At 42.7% G+C, this 21190-nt stretch overlaps 1 protein-coding gene across 3 annotated transcripts in view; it reads right to left on the bottom strand.

The window, feature by feature from the left end:
* The window catches only part of LOC113142419 (uncharacterized), a 42935-nt gene that overhangs the window by 13541 nt on the left and 8204 nt on the right, over positions 1–21190 (bottom strand). For all 3 annotated transcript variants that reach the window (XM_026327435.1, XM_026327436.1, XM_026327437.1), the window contains exons 3-10: positions 20842–21025; positions 18444–18932; positions 17482–17952; positions 14438–14590; positions 11818–12018; positions 9151–9227; positions 7474–7579; positions 2151–2387 (exon numbers count right to left, since the gene is read on the bottom strand). In XM_026327435.1, coding sequence (XP_026183220.1) covers positions 2151–2387; positions 7474–7579; positions 9151–9227; positions 11818–12018; positions 14438–14590; positions 17482–17952; positions 18444–18932; positions 20842–21025 — 1918 coding nt within the window. The remainder of the gene's footprint in view (positions 1–2150; positions 2388–7473; positions 7580–9150; positions 9228–11817; positions 12019–14437; positions 14591–17481; positions 17953–18443; positions 18933–20841; positions 21026–21190) is intronic.

Here is a 21190-nt window from a genome sequence, read left to right as displayed (position 1 = left end):
ATCAGTTAGGGCTTTTCAGAGCCTAATGAAGGGCCATAGTTACAAGAGTCTGGATGAGAGGTAGTTAACACACACACACACACACACACACACACACACACACACACACACACACACACACACACACACACACACACACACACACACACACAAGTCTGATAGAAACATTTGTGTGCAGCGACTCACACATGCACAAAACAAAAGAACCATGGCAAATACTCAGGGGCACAATGTGACAGATTGCACCAGGACACACCTATAAACACAGTCAGTGTGTACCGGAGATACACACACACACATACACACACATAATTATACATCTAATGCCACAAGGAGCTCAATTTTCATCTTAAAACTAAGTTTAACCATCACTGATTTATTAACTCTAGTCACAAAATAAATAGATGAAAATTCACACATTAGTCACTTCACTTTGTTTTACTGGAAGCAGTTTCTGAAGTTTTTTTTTCAACAAGAATCGACTTTAAACTCAGTCTGGAAGCAGGAAGCACAAAACGTACTGATGTGTAAAGACACTGAAACTAAACTACAGGAAAAATGGTAAATGTTTAAAAAGTAGTGTAACAGTAACACAAGTCATAATGCAGCGCATACAGCACAGAATTAGTCATACTAGATCAGTAAGGGCTTCAGTGTTGAACTGAGGGAAGCTTAGTTTACAATTTGTCTGCTGTTTATTGCAGAGCAGCAACACTGCATGTTGTGTGTTTAACAGCTAAACAATGACCTGAAACTCACTAAAAGCTCTGTAAAGTTGGATGGAGCTGTAGATTCAGGTGATCATTCTCTTCACCACTTTGAGCTGCCCCTCGATGTCATGAAAAATATCCATTAAAGCTGTTTTCAACAAGCACAGGCCGACCAACCGGACGCTACTGTCCTCATCCTGCTGCTAAAAACTCAGATGGGCTTTCACAAGAACAAAAGTACAAGGACACACACCCACACTCGCACAGCAAGTCCATATTCCAGTAAGAACACAAAAGCTTCCATCAGTAATAACCTTGTTGCAGAATAGTGTGGCAGCTGCAGGGTTCTTCATCCTGCCTGATTACGGTCTGAACAAACCTGTCCAATCAGTCCCATTCATGGGAGGCAGCACTCACAGGAGAACTCTGACCTGGCTGACCTCTGCAGAGGGCCTGCCCCTCAGCCTTGACCTTAGGTGTGGATGCGCATTGTTGGACCTGTCGGCCCCACTGCTCTCACAAAGGCGTGGATGCCAGAAATTAGGCACTTGAGGGAAACTGGAGAACTCCTGGCTAAACTCCTGTTTGCAAAAAGAGGCAATTCTAAAAATCAAGTGCTGTAATTGAGGGGATTTTTTTTTTTTTTTTTTTGAGTCGAGAGGAGTATTGTAAATGCATTGTGGTGTTTTGGTTTTTCCTGCGTGATCTATTGTGTGCGTTGGCAAGCAGATATAGAGTTAGCCTTGAAATGCTGCTGAGATGGAGAACCCTTGATTTTAAACAGTTAAGTATAACACTTACTATTTTCAACCAGGGCCCTATTTTCTTCCATGTATTTTTCATATTGGCTCTCCAGACTGCTGAGCTTACACCTCGTCTAACTTTAATAGTCTTTAACATAATCCCAACATTGGGAATGACACAAGCTTCAACATCTTATGTTTCAGAAAATGAATTCAGTGAGTTTAGTGGGCACTGACACTAAATTCAGCTCGACGTTACAAACAAGCTGCTGTTGGTCGAGACATGTTGTTTAAAGTGACGATCATATATTATCAGATGAGTCCAGTTAGTCAGCAAATCCAATGAGTTATTTTGTCTGTGATTATTATTATTATCTGTTCATGCAGCCTTGAGTTTCTGCACTGTATTAAACCACGTATTGCCTCATCATTCATCATGTAATCATTTAAATTTTTAGTTTCTGGTTTCCTGAAATTCTTTTAACTACAATTAACAAATCATAGCTTGTTTGATTTGTATCACATTCATACTGTAAGAGAAATAACACAGATGTGTTGGTACTTTAGATCAGGTTGTTAATCCTCAATGACCCAAATGAGGAGATTTGTGAAAAATAAAATCAAGAACCTGAGCTTAAAATGGTCTTGAGCCCTTAAGGTTTAGGCCAGAGAATAATTAGTTTTATAACAGACTCACAATCCTCAAAGTTGGAGCAGCGTTTGTAGCTGTTGCTCTTCCGAGGTGTATCTTCCTGCAACTTGGAGAGCATGTGAAGCACCTTTGTTTTCCTCTCCTCCATCCTTGTGTCCTTCTCTTCATTTCTATGTTCAAGAATCTCAGGTTTCCTTCCTCCAGCTAAGGACTCATCCTGGTCCCCCCATCCTGGATGACTGGACTCGTCCTCAGAGGAGCCCCCTTCGTCTGTCCTGGAACCTGGAGAAAAGCCATACTACATGAAACATATAACAATATTTAAAACAGTCTTGCATTGAGTAGTCATTTGTACTATTTGAAATGAGTTTACAACTCGGGGCTGCAGGGCTTTAACTTTTAAAAATCAGGCTGTAATCAACACAGTCCTGATCAAAACAACCACATCTGTATTCATGGTCGTCAGTGTGGAAATAGCCACTTAGTAAAAAGCACTAAACCTGTTTCTGGTCCTTTAATAAACACTAATTCTCGTTACATTATTCTCCTAAATGCCACAGTCCCATCTCCCTTCAGTCCTTTCAGCCACACTAAGGAGCGAACACTCTTCTTCAAACTTAAACAGCCATCCATTTTGTGACTGACCAGCCAATTAAGAGCCTCATTATCTCTGAATACAAAGTCCACAGAATACAGTTCTTAGTCCAGCAGCACATAAACAAAGAGCAGCATCAATGCAGACTTGAGCTTAAGGCTTCGATTGTATTTTGCAACAGTTTCCATTAGAGCTTCAGACTCTTTTCTTCATCCTACTTTTGCAAACATTGAGTGTTACTTAACGCATGAGTTATACTTCAAATGTGATACATGTGGAGATGTTTCTATTCATTAGGAGGAAAAAAAGCTCGACCAGTTGAGAGGCTGACAGCCAGAAGATTCATCAGACATTGCGAACACGGTGCAGTGGATTCATTTCTCCCGTCGGTGAGCGTGCAGAGGTCAGCAGCACAGATTGATGGAGCCACGTCTCATTTGACAGGCCGTCTTCCACCACAGTGCACACAATCACACGCTCGCCGCCAGCCTCCATGTCCTGTTCGACTTTCAGTGTCACCAAAACAAACAGCAGGATGAGAAATATATTCATCTGTAGAGAATGAAATTCATCATTTCTCATCATTTTTTTCATACACAACACAAACCAAATGTCTGGCATATCTACTGTGACATGGCTGTGAAAAAATGAGTTTTCAAATCTATGTATATTAAAATAAAAAAATTACACTATAATTGTCTTTAATGCTCTTTTTTAAAATTGGTTCCTCTCCTGCATCTACAACAGGAACCTCACTAAATGAAAACCCTTGTACAAATTTTAACGTATGTATATTTTTAATTTCTCACTTTTCTGCCTTTTCAACGTATGTGCACGTGTTTTATGTTTATCTGTTTGTCTCTGGTTCTGTTTATCTGCACTTTAAAAAAGGAAATATCCAACATAAGACTGAGATGTAAACTATTTGAAGGTTCCCAACACCAGAGACCAACTTGATGTCCTCTAATTGCTTTGTCTGACTGAAAGTTTAAAACCCAGATTAGGATTTTACAATAATGTAAAACTAAGAAAACAGCAGCATCATCACATTAGAGACTCTAATGATTAAATATCATATTTGTTAATGATTCATTTTGTGTTAATGAAGAAATGATTTAAATTCTACTGAAAATCTGTAAGTTCAGACTGTTTTTTAATGTAATCTTTAAAGCCAGATGTAATCACGACTAAAATTATTCAGGTTTTGGTTTCCTCCTTTTGTAGCCACCCTATCCTAACATCCACTATGGCCTAATCCATGAATGCACAGCCATGATTACTGGTCAGTTCAAGCTGGAAACAAGAGCCCATCTAAAACACACAGAGCAGGTTACCATACCAACCACACCATCTGAACACAGCAGATAGTTGGATTTGGCTGTGAGCGGCCAAGTCAAATCCCCTCGCTGATCTCGAAAAGGCCACCGAAGACAATAATCACACACACACATACACCACCCACAAAACACACTGCCTGCCCTTTACACTCCCCGTGCAGCACGGTCGAACATACAGCGCACCAGGCAGAAGCAAGAAGGTTGGACTTATATCTCTTTCTTTGCATGTTTGAGAAAGGGATGAGCATCATCGAGACAATCAGCGAGCTGAGGCTATTCACTGATGCCACCCAGAGCATTCACTCCTCTATCTCCTCAAAGAATGTTAGAATAGAAGTGGGGGTGGAGTAAAAAGGAAAATCCTTGCCAAATTATTCATGGGGAGGGGATTTTCCTTTCAGGCCTCCTTTATCGGAGCTTTTACCAACACGTCATCCTCTCTATCAGCCCTGACAAGTGCCAATCAAAGGGCTTGAGTCCAGTTTCTTGGGGAAACGCTGGAGGATTTTGGAGACAATAGCCAATGAGGCCACAGTGGCAGTGGCTTAGAGACAATGGTGACATGGCTACACTGTCAGTGTGTGGTCCTCTGAGGGGGGAAACGATCCTTGCTTAGTACACAACTAATCTCTACTTGCACCATCTCTGTCTTTCTGGGGTCTAATCTGTCACGTAGCTTCCTTATTTTTCCAGAACAATCCACCAGGGTCAGCTCAGATTAGCGCTCTTTGTGGCTCTGATCACTGCTACATTCATTTGGATGCTAACATCTTCAGTAGCAGCTGAATGCTAAACACTGTGGGTGAACGCACATTGCCCGGGGCAGCAGGGATGCAGTCATGAAACAATTATAAGGGGAGGGATTATTCTACCTATGAATTCCTGATGAGCACAAACGGACAAAGGTCTTATCATGAGCCTCACTGGGGAGCAGCAGCATCTTATTGCAGCTGATTTATGGCTTCAATTTAATCTCAGCATCATCCAACCATTGTCAAGAGGACAAGATAGTGTACAACCCACTGATGTGGAACGTGCGTCTCAAAATATATGAATAAAACCTGAGGAGAATAGCTGAGGAGGAGAGAAAAATATGTTTTATAATTAAAGACAATAATCTGTTGCAATATGGAAAACACTTCTTAATCAGGATCTTAATCAGGATTAAAACACTTAATCAGGATCTCTGTGGCTTCCATTTCACCTGCACTGCATTATGGGCATGCAACAGCCTAATAAATTACTGGAATGACCCTTTAGTTGTTCACCTACACAGTCTAAAAATGGTTTGTGTTCACGCATCTCACAGGTTGAGTGAAAAATGTTGATTATGTCTCGAGATTGGTTGTTTTAGCTCTGAGACTGAACCAAAACACTGAGCTGAAAGACACTAAAGTGTCTCCACTGGGCTTGTCAAAACGAGCCATTAGAACATTTTCAAAATTACAGCTATATGATGTTTAATAGTAACTTAAAAGATTAACTGAGTTTCAGACTTAACTTTCTCATTAAACACAAACATTTCCAACATGTCTTCCCTAAATTGAAATCTTAATCAGTCAGTCATGTTGACCAACTATTCTTTATGCAAACCCATTTTCTGTCTCAAATGGGGTCATTCCCTCAATTACTTAACAGCTCTATTGAAAGGCTGAACTGCTCTCACCTCTGGGGTAACCAAATCTTACCTATCCACACAAAGACATACCACACACTAGGCATCTTTGAAAGACCATGTGACCTGAGCCATGACCTCTCCATGCCCTGTTGATGACCCCTCCCCCAGCGTGCGACCATGCCTTTGGCCTCTAAAAGGTCAAAGTAGACAAGTTAGCACCAAAATCTTCTCAGTGACATCTTTTTTTTTTTCTTCAGGAATCCAGTTTGCCTGATGCTTATAAGGCCCTTTGACACAGACGGGAACAATAAATGTACATCACATACAAGCTAATAAGTCAATCATTCCCCGTAAAGAGGCCCTTAAATACTGTAAAACCAGTTCCCGCTGCCAGAGATGAGAAGGCTATTTCAGAAACACATAGTGAATTGAGTAACATATTGCACAGATGAGCCAACATTTTAGTTAAACACAAACTGAGAATTTCTGAGTACCCTGTTAGAGAAAGATTCAAAAGTGCAGAGGCCACGATGTCTCTTGCCCATAGTATTAAAGCTTCAGAAACTTAACTCAACAGTGCCTTCTTGTTTAGCTCTCACTGACTAGTGAACTTGCTCGCCAGGCTCCCAACTTTCTGTTATAAAGCTGTAGTCCCTGAGAATAAGCTGAGATAGTGTTGATGACACTACTTAGATTATTTTCACAGATTTCAGAAAGTTCCTCCAGAGCCAGGGTGCGGTAGGAGACGCTGTTCAGCAACTGACCAGTGTTGATCACAAAAATCCAACACTGAATTCTTTGTTTTTACAGATCAGATAAATGTGTAACCACTTATCTGGGGGGAAGGTAACTGTTTTGTTTTAAAATACACTTTGTACTTTCTTAGGAGTGAGTCTGTATGTCTTTACTGGGCAGATGTGTGTGCTGTATAAAAAGAAGAGATTTCATTTGCCCAAAAATACACAAATTCCACTTGTTCATGATCCAGATTTGTGAAAACTAATGTCAAAATATTTAGAAAATAGATGGTCTCAGCATGGCCTGATGTATTGGTCCACCCTCACACACTGCTGGATGTATTTCACCACTAACATTAAGTGAATAATTAGGCTGAGCTGCCTGAAGTCAGACACAGAGAATCATATAGACATATCACTGATCCTTTGGTCTACATCGTTTGTGTAGCTTGGCCCTCAAACATATCAATCTCTTTTATGAAGGATGCATTAGTAACATCCATGGATCATTAGCATCACAGCAAAATGACTGATATTGGACATGCGAGGCACTAGCGAGAAAGAAACAGAAGATGATCACAGCCTGACAGATGTGGTCGAATGAAGGTGGGAGGAAAAGGAGCAAGCTGTTAAGGTGTCTCTCCATTTCCATGTGGTGACAGGACTCCTGACCTTTTCCCTGTTCTGCACTGCCAGCTTCCCAAGTGTTTGTCGTTGGTACAGTAAGCGCTGCCTTCTAAACCATCACTCATGAATGTACACAAGTCGGCCACACAGGTGAAGGTGATACTGCGGGCCAGCTGGCCCTAGCAAGGATTAACGGGCTTAAGTGTACCGGAGGCAAGGGAACGCCAAACACAGCGCTGACAGTGAGGAAACAATGGCTCCTAATAAACCAGAGCGGGCAGGGACTGAGTGGGCTTTTACTGGATCAGATGCTACTGGTGAAGACAGGCTCTTGTATTGATTAAGTATTGTTGTTATAGGCTCTTTGGAGTCAGTGCCAGTTTTTACAGAGAGGAGGTATGTCATAGCAGCACATACATAGTAATTTTCTGTTTAAATATAAGGTATACTGTACTGTGACTGGATGGGCAGGGAGAACATGAGGCTCTGAACATGTTGCATGATGGACTTGGGTCTATGATCCATGACGACGGTGACCAAGAGCCTCCTTCAGATCGATCCTGCAAACAAACAGAAGACAAAGAAAGTCGAATATTCATACTGTTTGTCCACCTGTGACATTCCGTCACTAACCGTGACTCTGCCATGGGTGCAAATTATTTTCAGCAAGATCGGCAACTTCCCACTGAAAGGTATTGCTTCCAGTTCAAGATCCATGACACAAACTGATGGTCCTCATCCACCTCCACATCACAAGACGTGGCCCAGATTTGACTGAGCTGTGAGTTAGGAGCTGCCTACTAACAATAAAAAACATTTCTGATAGGAAGCTCTGAATAGCAAACACAGCTAAAAGTTCAGTTTACATTAAATCACAGACCAGTGAGGCTGTTGTCAGTAAAATAAAATATTAACTCAAACATGTGACTCCACGGGTGCTGAACACTAATCTCTTACTATAATGTATATTTTTTCCTGATAGAACAGTGGTTATGTTATAATAAAAGACAGAGGCATAGAGAGATGTGGATAACAGGCAAACAAACAAACAGCATTAATGCTGCAGTTTATGTGGGAGGCCTCTTAGCCCCAAGGCCACCTCAATGTCGAATACATATCATGAAAATTTCCCAACTGTCCGACATGCAGGAGAAGCATGTTCTACCACTAATTTCTCCACAGTGGCTGAAGCTCAGGAGTATCTTATTTAAAACAATTCACCGTAATAAAAAATTAAACTTAATGGCCGTAACTGGAACTTATAGTATTGTTAAATTATCTAGGAGACTCCAGTACTTCTATGTTAAAAAAATATTGAAGTTATCACTCACTGAAAACTTTCAAATGGGAATTTACAGTGGTAAAAAGTACTCTGAGCACTGGTTTATCAGCTTCTCCTCATTATACATAATCCAGTGTGGGGAAACTTGCTTCACTGAGGTGCATTATGCAAATGATTGTATGAATCCTACTCTGCACACTCCAGCTCCTCATTGTGGTTAGGCATAATTGCAGGGGGCTTATGAGTCTCATTCATGCTTTTCAGAGGCTCTATCTCATCCATCATAAAGAGGAGATTAATCGTAGATCACGTGGAGCACCTGCGTCCATTCCACAGCAGCCCAGCATGCACAAGCCCTGTTTACCCCCTGACCCCCAACCCCTGTCTGATCCTAGTGGTGGTGCATCCTCCAAAAGAATTCCACCGTGTCAGGCGTTTAGCCGAGCATACCCCCCAGCGACAGAGCAATGAGCTGGTATAAAATGCTGCCTGCTCCTGTATAGCTGGGCCTCCCTCCTCTTGCAGCCCGTGACTGATTAACCACACACCTGCTGCATGCAGCGTGCCCTGTGTTATATTGTGCCTCAATTATCAACAACAATTTGGCTCGTCTTAATGGCAAGACAGTTATAAATGCATGCCATTTCAAGTTTGTAAAAGGGGGTCTTTGTGTGGGAGGGAGACTATGTGTACCAGGTTTGAGGTTATTATCTGATAGGAGTTGATTCTTGAAGGTCTAGTGTTTGCTCACGACAGGCCGCAGTCCTGCTTTTGGTGGAAATCTGACAGACGGATGAAGGAGGGGGGCAGAGAGTGAAAAGTGGATTCACAAGGGGCAGTGGCACTCACCGAATTGTTTTCCTGGACTTTCCCTGCGGAGTCACACCTTTCAGAGATGCTGCCAGCTGTGAGAGGCCTCAGAACACCTGACAAAGCCACACAGGACACAGCGTCAATCTCAACAGAGAGGAAGGAATTGCATGTTTGCAGTTGTGGTGTAGCCGGCGTGTGGGTCCATGCATATGTGTACATAAATGCCAGTCTCCAGCACACACTTACATGCACTTGTCTTTTGTACTTGAGTGTGTGTGCACAGTTATGAGTAATGTAGTGTATTAGTTCCAATTATGGCTCTTAATCTCTGAACAAATAATGGCTAAAAGATGGAGGAACAAAACCCTAGAGGAGCACCTGTCTACAGAAGTGTGCCAGGTGCAAACATTGTTCTGGAGACAGAGAGGAAAGACAAGCTTCCAGCAAACTCAGACAGATTTTCTCTTGTTGTAAACATTGGTGGCACAGATGCATGAATACAAAAACAACCTCACCATGTACAAGTTCTCTATAGCTGGTAAAGAGCCAGTTGATCCAAGTTTTAAAAAAAACCCCACATATTCTATCATGTTCTGCCTGTGGTGTTTCAATGTTTTGGTTTTATTTTTCAAGGTAACTATGTTTGTACCTTATCTAGAGGGAACATCTGGTGACACTGATCCAACTAAATATATTAGGGTATACTTAGCATGGAAAACAAAGAATATGACATGTTATATTACAGGCTGTAAAAATATGAGTAATACATTTAAAGTCGCCACAGAAAATCATCAAGGTTATTGCAATTTATTTTTATCTTTTGTCTTTAATATCTAGTAGCAGAATCCACAGCTATCCATTAAGCAGTTGAGACAAAGTCAACCTCACGGTGCCACTAGAGAAAAAGTTAGAGGATCACCAAAGTGTATATAGGATTCATCCTCTGTGGGCCTTGAATGTCTGTACAAAATTTGGTGCCAGTCAATTTAGCAGTTTTTGAGATATTTCAGTGGCAGGCGGTACATTGATAGGATAATATCTTCTCCATTCACCTGCACAGAACACCTGTGAGACCGTACTAAAACAACAAATCTATTCCTGAATTTGTCATACAAGCTTCAAATGAGTAAATATTAGCAGAGATTCTTGCCAGCGTGATTTCTCACTTTCTGGAAAAGGACGTTACTGTTACATTTTTTAAATCTAATTTTTCAAAGCTGTGTGCGCCCAAAAATAAAATGTCATTTGTCTTTATTGCATTAGGATGGTGGCACAAAAGTCAGAGACAAATATCTCACAACCTGCAGAAGCATATCCACAACTATCTGCACAGTTACACAACACTAGATCTAAGTGAGAGCTATTTCTTTGGTACTTGACTTAACTGGACTTATGTTTATCTCTGAGGTGTTATTAGACAAAAACAGGCACTACACTAAATGAGTTTTCTGTACACAGTCTTCTCAGTTTCTTATCCACCGTTATGTATGCAATGCTTGATTATAAGTGTCTCTGCTATCTTAGTCGGACTTTCCCGGTTAATGATCCACCATAGCGGTTTGATCTGGCACATCCTGATATCCTCATAAACCTTTCCTCTCAGTTGCCACTCCTTCGGGGAAAAGCAGTTAAGAGCTCGCAGCGGCATGCCTGGGAGCAGATGAGAGCGGTATCACAGCTCATTAAAAGAAAAGCCGCTCAACACCATGAAGGCATCGCTTACTCTCAAGGCCGGCCGCCTACAGTGTCATGTTTTTCCCCGTCTGGTCATGTGTGTTTTCTCCTCACACAAGGATACACCTGTCTGACTGCTCCCTGTTGTTAAAGTGACGGTTTTGCTTATCAAACAATCTCATCCAAACTGTCAGAAAGATTTGTCAATGCAGGAGTTTTACACTCAGTAAACCCTGTAAGCTTGTCACTCACAATGGACTTGTACATACACTCATAAATAAATCACAAAATTGTTGATACTTCTTTGACTGGATTAGTTTCAGTACTTAGAAAGGAAACTACCCTGATTTCCAGTGTGCTCTCTCCTACGGCTTAGTTCCCAGCCAGCATTTCCAAGATACTCATATCAAGTTTATCCTAATGTTTTTGTAGGATTATATTTAATCCTGACATTAAACTGTTATATGTTTCCTTCCTTCAAATTCCCACAAACATAGCTGCTCCTGTAGTGCATAAGGTCTTTAAATTTATCAGCAAACACCTCATCATACTGAGAATTTCATACTGGTCCTGCATGGAGAAATGCTTTTTTTTTTTAATCATTATAGTTGTGGAATGGGAATTTTACCATTGATATGAAATGTACCAGGGTCACGGGGATCTGCTGGAGCCAATCCCAGATCCCTATGACCCTGGTTAAGGAATAAACGGGTATAGAAAATGGATGGATGGATATGAAATGTACAGAATTGAATTTAACAAGTAAGTTTTCCAGAGCTTTCAATTTTCAGCTTTCTGTCTCCTGAAAAAGCCAGTTGTTAGAACTCAAGTAGTTTTTTCCTTCTTCTCTTATTAAGATACATTTTTCTAAATTGTTGATTTTAGCATTTCATAGTTTTTCTGCCACTGTGTTCTATGTGCAACTATTACAAGATTTATTCCATTATCATGACTTTATGGTGACTTATGGCTCATTTCTAAATTATTCCTCTCAATCTGTGTAGGCATCTCTCTCATTAAGAGATATACCTGATGAAGTCAGTCCTGGATCGTACTGCACCCTCAGATCGCTCCAGTCCTGCACCAAAGTGAACTCTTCCTCAAGACCATATGCACTCAGCAGGGTCTCTGGCTCTGGTCGGTCCAGGAGGAGCAGCTGGACCCGGGACAGGGAGCCCAGATTCCCTGAGTCACAGCCCACTGTCAGTGCTGCCAGGCCGGGAGAAAGCTCTGCAGGGGAAGATGACAAACTTTGAAACACTCTAAAAAATGTCCTGCGGCGCTGCAGCAAATATCATAAGTTCTGTCAAACAGGCTTGCGTTTGCATAGATGAATGTGGAACTAAACAGAACAATAATTGGCCTGCAATACAGCTGCAAACAATAAGCAGCCAAACAAGTTTTAAGTCCAGGTCCACTGTATGTCAGGATGAATTGCTGAAAAGAGGTTATTAAAGATTTTGTTCAGAGACATTACTGGATGGTGACAGTAGAGAAAACTTAAGGGATTATCGAAGTTATTGAAATGCATCTCGAAGGGAACATGAATGTCAGAGGATCAGCAAAGTGAGTAGGAACCACTGACTGGGGATCATGAATGTCTGTACAAATTTCATGGAAAAACATCCAAATAGTTAACACTTGAAGAGGAATTTCGGTCTGTACTAAACAAGTGGCCCAACCAACACTGTTATTTCTCTAAAGTTAAAAAGGTGAATGGGAAATGGGCACAAATTAAATGTGTACCCAAGAAAATATAAACATCTTTGCAAGAGCAAGAACTGAATGAATTCTAAATATCTTTCATCTTTCATCATGTCAAGATAATTTCACAACCATAGACCTAAATAATGAATCAAAATTAAACAAAATAACTCGACTCTCAATTTCCCTGCCTTCTCTCCGCACAACCACAAACCACCCCCAAAGTTCCCATCGTCACACCCAATTAAAAGCGGATCAGCAACAGTGTGGCTCAGTGCCCATGCAAATCCCCGACCCACGCTGGCTGGGTGTGGAACTGCCATTCCTATCCAAGGGGATTTCAACAACGCAGTCTCCTACAGGTACCCCCGCTACACACTCAAACACTTTCCCAGCTACAGCCCAAAAAGCTTCAGGAAAACCTCCTTTACATTACAATAGCTTTCACAGAGAGAAAGTTTTCAGTTTGTCTTGACTTGTAATGCAATGTGTCCGGTCTGCTCCACATAAGTGTTTCAGTTGGGAAGTCAAACTCGTGTGGGTGACTGTGGGCGTGCTGGTGTTTGGTAAAGTAATCCCTCAGGTGAGAAAAAGGAACTGTTGGCTCGGCTGATTAGCTGAGGAGTCGTTGAGAGGAAATCCCTGGGATAACTGTGATTGTAACATAATGTGGTGGGACACACTTTCAGTTAGGACCTGTATTAGTCCATCATTAGCCAAAAGTAGGCACACGACTGAAAGACACTTTGCAAACACAGCAGCAGATAACAAACGACTAATCTTGTGATTAAGGTGTTGGATCCAGTAGTTACCACCCACATGTGGTCAGAGGGACAGAAGAACTTGAAGTCTAAGACTGTGACTATGCATCATAGTCATCACGATAGAAAATTGTGTTTTTGAAGCAAGATGTGCAGGAAGAAGGTTCTGTGATTGGATCAGTCCAATTGTCTGCTCAGTTTTAATAAATATTTGCAGTTTGACAGCAGGAGCAGGCCTGTTTAGAAGTCCTGTTTCCCTCATCTGTACCTAAGTATAAAATATTACTCTTAATTTCTGCCACTACGTGATTTAGTCTGATACCATATCTACATTTTTCATTAAAAGACCTGCTCATGGCAGCTTTAAATCAGTCTTTCTATACAGATGGAAATTATGCTGGAGGTCAGTCTCTGATAAGAATCAGTCTGGAGCATTAGCTCACATTTGGCTGAGCATTTAGTCTGAGCCCTGGGTTGATTTTATCATGCAGCGGTTGCTGTGGCAGTGGTCGCCCTGATCCTTCCACATCCTCCGGGCAAAGGTCGTCGGGGTCAGATGGAGGTTCAGGTCAAGCAAGCAGGTTAAACACCTTGTCAGGGATTAGTGGAGTATGAGGGAGGTGGAGGAAGTCATCATTGGCTAATGTCTGTCTCCGCAGCTCTGCGAATCACCTCCAGGACACACACACAGACATTTATACATGCTGTCTAAACACAGGCCCGCACACACACATGGCATTTACTCTGCCTTTGTTGGCCAACATGGGCTGACACAAAGACCTGACACAGTGAGTGCTCACATAAACCCATCCCTGTCTGTAACAAGGCAGAAGTCAGAGGAAGGAAAGTGTGTCTAATTGAGACATTACTGAGAGACACACAGATGGAAACAGCAACAAACAGAAATACATTACCTAATTACAGCACAGTGCTGGCTGTTAGGACCTTCTACCAGTCATGAGAGAATTTGCTATTTTTTTCTGTTTAATAATAAGTAAATAAAACATTATAGGTGTTGGTTGGCAAAAACATGCCATTTCAGGACACCTATAATATTTAGCACGTTCTCCATCTTAGTTTAGCAAACATTTGCTATGTACAAAGTACAACTGAGGCTGATGTAGAAAGTTGTACATGATAATTGCTAGTCTCAGGTGTTTTAGGTGAATGATGGGTGGATTTACCTGTGTCAGGTAAAGAGCAGGCTGATGAGTCTGATGCCTGGTTCAGAGACAAACCGGAAGCCGATCGAGGGGCGATGGCCTCCAGTTCATCAAATACATGAGACTGACTGCAGCTGAGCTCAGAGGAGTGCGATGCTGCAGTGCCAGAGTGTCCTGAAACAGCACAGAGTAGGTGTATCATGTTATGATGATCACAGTGATGATGAGGTTCAGATACAACTGTAATGGTCCATGTGGGTTGTTGCATTAGAAAATAACAGGATGCGACACAGAGGTGCTTGAATAATCCAAATGAATGAGCACACAGCAAAGGGGGCAATTGATGAAAGCTTCTCTTAGGATGATCTATCCCAGGATAATAGACTAACTTGTTAAAGGGTAATTTTGATCTTTTTTTTAATTCAATATTCATCATCTGTAATTTATGCTACTATTAACTAACAAGGATTAGACTGTAGATTGGTATCACTTTCATATTTGTTTGTTAGCTAACAATGCACCTAGAGTCAGGGCACAATTAGATCTGGTGACCCCAACATGAAGAATGTCATTTAAACGCATCATTATTTTCTTATTTCTAAATATACAAAATGATAATTTATCCACTTGTTGTGATCCAGTAAATGTCAGGGATGCAGTTCTGACTGACAACTAATGAGATGTAAATAAACAGAGAATACCACAGAAGCTGGCAGCTAATGGAAAAGCTCCTGGAGGACATTTTCTGATGTGGCTTTATCAGATTATAAATCTCAGCTGGATGTTGTTGTGGGCTTAGTTAAAGCCTGTCTCTTCCAGCTTTCACACTCTGACAAGTGGACACCTCCCAAAACAACCCCAGGACCTCCAGGAGTGAAGCCTTCAGGTGAGCTATGAAGGGCTGAGTTACAGCTGGGCCTCGGGGCTAAAGAGTCTCGCTGTCAATATACACGGAGCAAGAAACTCTGCCCTAAATCCCCAACTAGCACAGACCTCACTCAAAGGAAGGGCAAAAACTGTCAGGCTAATCACAAATTACTTTTCTCCTCTCAAAGCATCAAAACCAAACTGTTTCACTCTGCCTAGTTTAGAAATCAGAGGATTAGTGAGTGAAACAGTTTCACCGGGTGGTGTGTTTTGTCGTCGCCCTGAAAGAGGCTTGTCGAGGCTTTTCTCACATTAGAAATGCAGAACAGCTTGGCCCAGACAAAAGGATAATATATACAGAGGCTCTAAAAGGAAAAGGCAAACTCAGCTCCTTCGTGTCTGCCGAACGGGTATAAATGTACACATGCAGCCACCCTCGCACAGTCAAGTATGTGAACACCACTGCACTATTGTGCCCTTGAGCAGCTTGGTGCTCTACTCACAGAGACAATGGAGGGACTTGACTTGACACTTCAGAGCATATTGCTGCTGTCAACTCAGCTGTCATTCTCAGCCGACGAGGGCTGTACTGAGTCAGGATGAGTTTTTCAGGGAGGTTAAGGGTGGCAGTGCGGTGTCACCGAGTTTGATACGACAGAGTCAGAGGCAGACAAGGCCTCCTCTGTGTGGCCATGGTCCTCTTTTCCTGATCGCACTGGCGGGCTGAAAGGACCCAAGTGGAGAGGCCGGGCCAGGCCAGTGCCCCGTTTCATTGTCGGGGACAGTTACACTTTGGAGATGTTGCTCAAAACAGGTCAGCTCAGGGTCGCCCTGTGGGTTGTGAGGGATCTGAGAAAATCATGCTGGAGGTCAAAAAGGGCTGAGCGGGATGAGGAGACTCCCATCATCCTTTGCAGCCATATATACTGTATGTATAAGTCACAATTACACAGGTTTGTGTGGTTTCACATGTTTTCAGCAGTTTTGCAGCAAAATGTGAGGAACAAAGATTTAATTTGAAGCTATAATGCAGCTTCAGCTGTGTAAGCTGTGTAAATCATGTGAGTCTCTTCCATGGGAACTGAGATTCCTAAATCTTTACTGGAATTTATTTCCAATCACTTTAAATGAAATGACTCTAAGAAGGGATCTCCTGAAAAGGCGAAAACCATATAAACACGGGCATCTGAATATTGAGACACACAAAATATTTAACAAATGTGAAGGTCTGCACTACAGGAACTGGTTGTGTGCTGTGCCCCACTGGACTTCCCTGTGTTTTTGTTGCCATGTTTGCAGATCTCAGCAACTACTTTGGAGAGAAGACTGTTACTATAACTGATAAATTCATGCCCTAAACCACAAAAATAAGATCCAAGTTGGAATAAACCAGATTTATCCCTGTTCCCTCAGAGGCCACATTGAGCATGAGCTGCCTCCATCTGCAGAGAAATAAATGAACCAGTGACACTCGCTCTGTGTCGGCCGTGAAGAGAACAGCGTGCTCCGATACAGCATGGGCCCCCCGCCATACAGCAACACACAGAGAACAGTAGATGTCTCTGATAGAAAAGAGAAAATCCCTACACAATTTCCACATTGTTTGCTTTCTTTCATAAAGTTCCTGGAGGAGTCAGATGTCAGTGGCCCCGTCCTTTATCCCCATTGGGAACGGTAAATTAGCGGCCGCAGGAAAGCCGCAGAGGTATTCTATTGTAGCCGTCCGCCTCAGTGTTCTGCCGTCAGCGAGTGGTGGTCAGTGTGGATTTATGACCATCGGCTACACACCTCCCTCTCAGAGCACAGAGAATAGCTTCAGCACGGGGGAGCCGAGGCTGAGAGGCATGGCACACGAGGCAGGGACCCTGATTTCTATTGTTGGGGCCTCATGCCTTTGAACAGGGAATCAAACGGTACCAGCTTTTCATCAAAAGCCCTCTTTTCTATTCTTGATTTAGAGAAAAAAGAAAAGCTTTCTGTGTTATTTATTATGTGGTGGGAGGAGGTGGGAAAAACAGGTTGACAGCAATGTTTTCACAATGTGTTGATAGGGGCAAGAGCATCTTAACGCCTCAGTATGGAAGCAGGCTTTGGTTTCTCTGTCTGGCCTGGTTTCTTTGTCTAAGGAGGGGTGTCCAGCCAGCGGTGGGCAGGGAGGAGGCTGTGAACGCTCCATATGAGGCCAGCTCATATCTCACCTCTGACAGGGGAGATGGGAGGCAGGACAGGCCAGCGATGAGACTCCAGCCGACTCACTAGAGAACGGGTTAGCTTCACTCCTGACCTCGATCGGGGCGTGGTCCTCTGAGAACTTGGACAAGAAGACCAGGTAGTGGAGGGGAAAGTCAGTGTAACAAGGCCATGATCAGAGTCCGGGGGCGGGTTGAGACCAGGATCGATGGATGAATCTTGGTGGTCATTCTCTGCTGCTTTGGTGCTTTCATTACTGCTCATAGGTTTATCTGAATGTGGAGGGATACTTGAAGGTGGGCGAGGAGAGAGGGGTTTGGTTTGACCACAGAGTGGCTTGAGGAACAGAGGGTTGGTGGTTTTTGTGGTGGATTGATGAGGATTTGATCCTGATGCAGGAGAAGCCTGAGCTAACTCCATCACTGGGGAAGGAGATAAGGGGGAGAAACAAGCGCTGCTCTCTGCATCTGAGTCTATATCTGCCGAAAAACAAGAAAAGAATATTAGAGGGTAATTTTAAGAGGGTAATTAAGAAAGAACTTAAACCTAAATCCTAAAAATCACACATTTCTAGGGCCAGATTTGCAACTGCTATATCACTACGATGATGTGTGATTTTACACTTTTTACATCCACCCTCCTTGATGAATAACTTTAGAGTAAAGAGTAAAAGGATTATGTCAGCTGATTATTGAACACAAACAGTAAACTACTATTTTGACAGTCCCTTTACTGGTTTAAGTCATTTAAGTGAAGCCAAAATGTCAAATATATTATGTTCCCAACAATATGTGTGGGTTCTCAAATGTAACGATCTGCTCATTTTCTCTGCTCTTTCTGAAATATATGAGCTAAATTTATTTAGCATTTTATTTTGAACAAATAATCAGTAAAGTAATTAAAATGATGATTCTTTCAGCCCTAATGTACATATGAAGGAGGCCACAGCTTTTTGCAGTGCAACCTTTACCCGGCAGGGAACTGCTCCTGCCACTGGCGAGGTCAGTGCTCCGGCTGAAGAGGCTCGAACATGGACGACTTAAATCCGAGAGAGACCTGTATGACACCGTAGAGGACAGTGACTCTGAGTCCCCTGTTCCAGAAGGCCTAAGATCCAGTTTGGAGCCCGGCTCTGTAGATTGTGTGATGGACAACACATCAAGTGGGGGCGCTCTCTCCTCCTTCTGGAACTCATGTGTTTCCTCTGAGGCTGGATGAGGGCTGTAGGAAGATGCTCCCACAGTGCACGGTCGACTTTGTTGTCCTCCAGAGTCGGGATGAAGGGTGTTTTGGTGGGGAGGCGGTGAATTCACGGTGGATGATGGCGGTGAATTCACGGTGGATGATGGCGGTGTTGCTGGAAGTGGATGACAGGGAACAAAAGCAGCACAGCGCCTTCCTGCGATCAGGCCTTTCTGCACACCACATTGTCTTCTGTCTGGGTTGAACTGGACGAATCCTGTAAAAAACACAAAACCATTTCCATGAAGATATGCAGTCTTTCATTTAAAATGCTTTTCCAAAACTTTAGATAGGGGGTTTAGGGGTTTAGGGGTTTGGCTAGATCGGTCTGAGAACAGATCCTGGTTTTAGACTGAAAGCCATTTCTCTTTCTGAATGGTCAACACTGTGTGGGTCATTTCACAAGTCTGCTTGTGACATTTTCGTTCCCACTTTCCTCAGTGCTGGAGCAAACACTTGTTTCCCTGCTGGGTGGGTCGGCCTGCTAACAAAGGCACTGAGAAATCACCCCACTGGAGCAGCTGCCTGTTTCCCAACACAATATTCACAATAGTAATCAGACCTGAAGGCAACGGCGTACGTATGCACACATTATCACAAGATGCACAGGTGTCCTAACAACACATTTTTTGGCAACAAGTGTTTGAGGAATGTCACGTGGAGTGTTGCCAGGTTGGGTTCTTCTGGCTCATTTTTTGATTTTCTCTTGTGACTAAAATATTTTCGAGCAGGTTGTGATAATTTGGGCAGCGTGTACGTGGCTTCCCCCAGTATAAAATTAGGCTGTAAAAACTACATGAGCTCAACAGGTAAGTTTTTAAAATGATGTTCACTGCAGGTTGTCTATTTATACAAAGATATTTATATAGAAAATATATTTCAGTTGTCAGGTGGATGTAGGTCACCATCATACATCTTAAATAAAATAATGGGATATTTTTATGATCACTGGAATTCCAATAATAACTTATTTTCCTCACTGATGAATCTCTTCATTGTTTTCCAGATAATTATTTAAATGTTTGGAAATTAATTCTTAGCCCAGAAGAAGATTTCTTAAAATTGCATGTTTTGACTGACCAGCAATCCAAAACCTAAAACCTATTTAATTTAAAACAGTTTTTACATCAAAAGGTCTATGTCAACCCAAGCCCATTACTGAAGCACAGCATCTTTCTCATTTACTGCCAAACACCTAATCTCTTTCTTCTTTTGAACAGCTCCTCTCTGATATTCTCGTCCACAAACATCAACTCCATCCAGCCCCACCCACTTCCCTTTCGTCTTCTCCATTCTCCCCCCTTGCCTTTGCACACCCCTTCCTTTCTCTCTCTCCTCCTATTTTTTTGTTGACTACTGTGAGGGTGTGTGTGTGCGTTTGGAGGTGGGAGGTGGAGGGTGTCAGACAATCTGCTCTTGTTTCCTGGGGGTCTGCCGCCAAGAGGAGTCAGCACAGGGGGATAAAGAGACCACATTTCTGCACTGCCTCCTCTTACAATGCCCTGCCATTCCCATCTGTTAGACACACACGCACACAAGTGTACATGAACTGGGGCTTGTGTGTGTGCTGATGTGCATATGAATGACATGTGTCAGAGCGCAAGGCCATGGCGTTAGGCGCAGCACGTTTCTTCAGGGAGCGGGGTTAAGGACGATTGTGAGGGAGTCGACCACCATATGGCAGAATAATTAGTAATGCCCCCCTCTTCTGCTGTACACACACACTCACGCACACACCCCAGCATGCTGAAAGAAGTGCCCTGCTGTGGAACTGAGGTGTGCGGTGGAAAAAATGCCTTCACATCTGAGGCTGGGCTCTGAAAGGAGCTGCAGGTCTCCTGGCCCTGGGCCTTTCACTCTCACCAGAAGACCACCAGGAGGGCGGCGCTGTGGGTACTTCCTCACCAGAGTGGACCTGCAAGATTTGCACTTAACCAAACACAGCCACAGAGAGATTAAGAGCTAACGACGAGCTTGGTGGCCTCAACCTCCACTGCTTCAGGAAAGGAAGAAAAGGCGAGAAAAATTGTTAATGAGCAGAGCTGTGGAGTCAGAGGAGTCAGTGCCCCCTCCTGTTGTGGCTCTATTGGTGTGAAAGTGCCAGGTGTTTTGTTGATAAGCCTCACCCTCCAGAGTGTGGGTCTTTGGGGCAGCAAGGATGTGTGTATTCTGTATTTTCTGCTGAGATGGAGGCCACGGTCCCGACTTGGAGCTCGGGAAACAAGGAGGTCTGAAGTCTTCAGGACGAGCTTTCATGTGAGACAAGAACCGTGGACACAAGGAGGGACGATGAGTTGGATGTACATGAGTCTGTAAGAGAAGAAAAAGAAAACATTTCTCAGGTGCAAACTAAAGCTGAAATTATACCGCTGTATCAAATGCTCTTATTCCTTTAAATAAACAAAAACAGACCTAGTGAAAGAAAAAATAAATAAAACCAATAAATAAAGAAGTAAATAAGCAAAAAAAAAAAAA

This window comes from Mastacembelus armatus, chromosome 23 (assembly GCF_900324485.2).
Source record: "Mastacembelus armatus chromosome 23, fMasArm1.2, whole genome shotgun sequence".
Classification (NCBI taxonomy): domain Eukaryota; kingdom Metazoa; phylum Chordata; class Actinopteri; order Synbranchiformes; family Mastacembelidae; genus Mastacembelus; species Mastacembelus armatus.
Note: the sequence above shows the minus strand (reverse complement) of the source record. Positions and strands in the feature narration are given on the sequence as shown.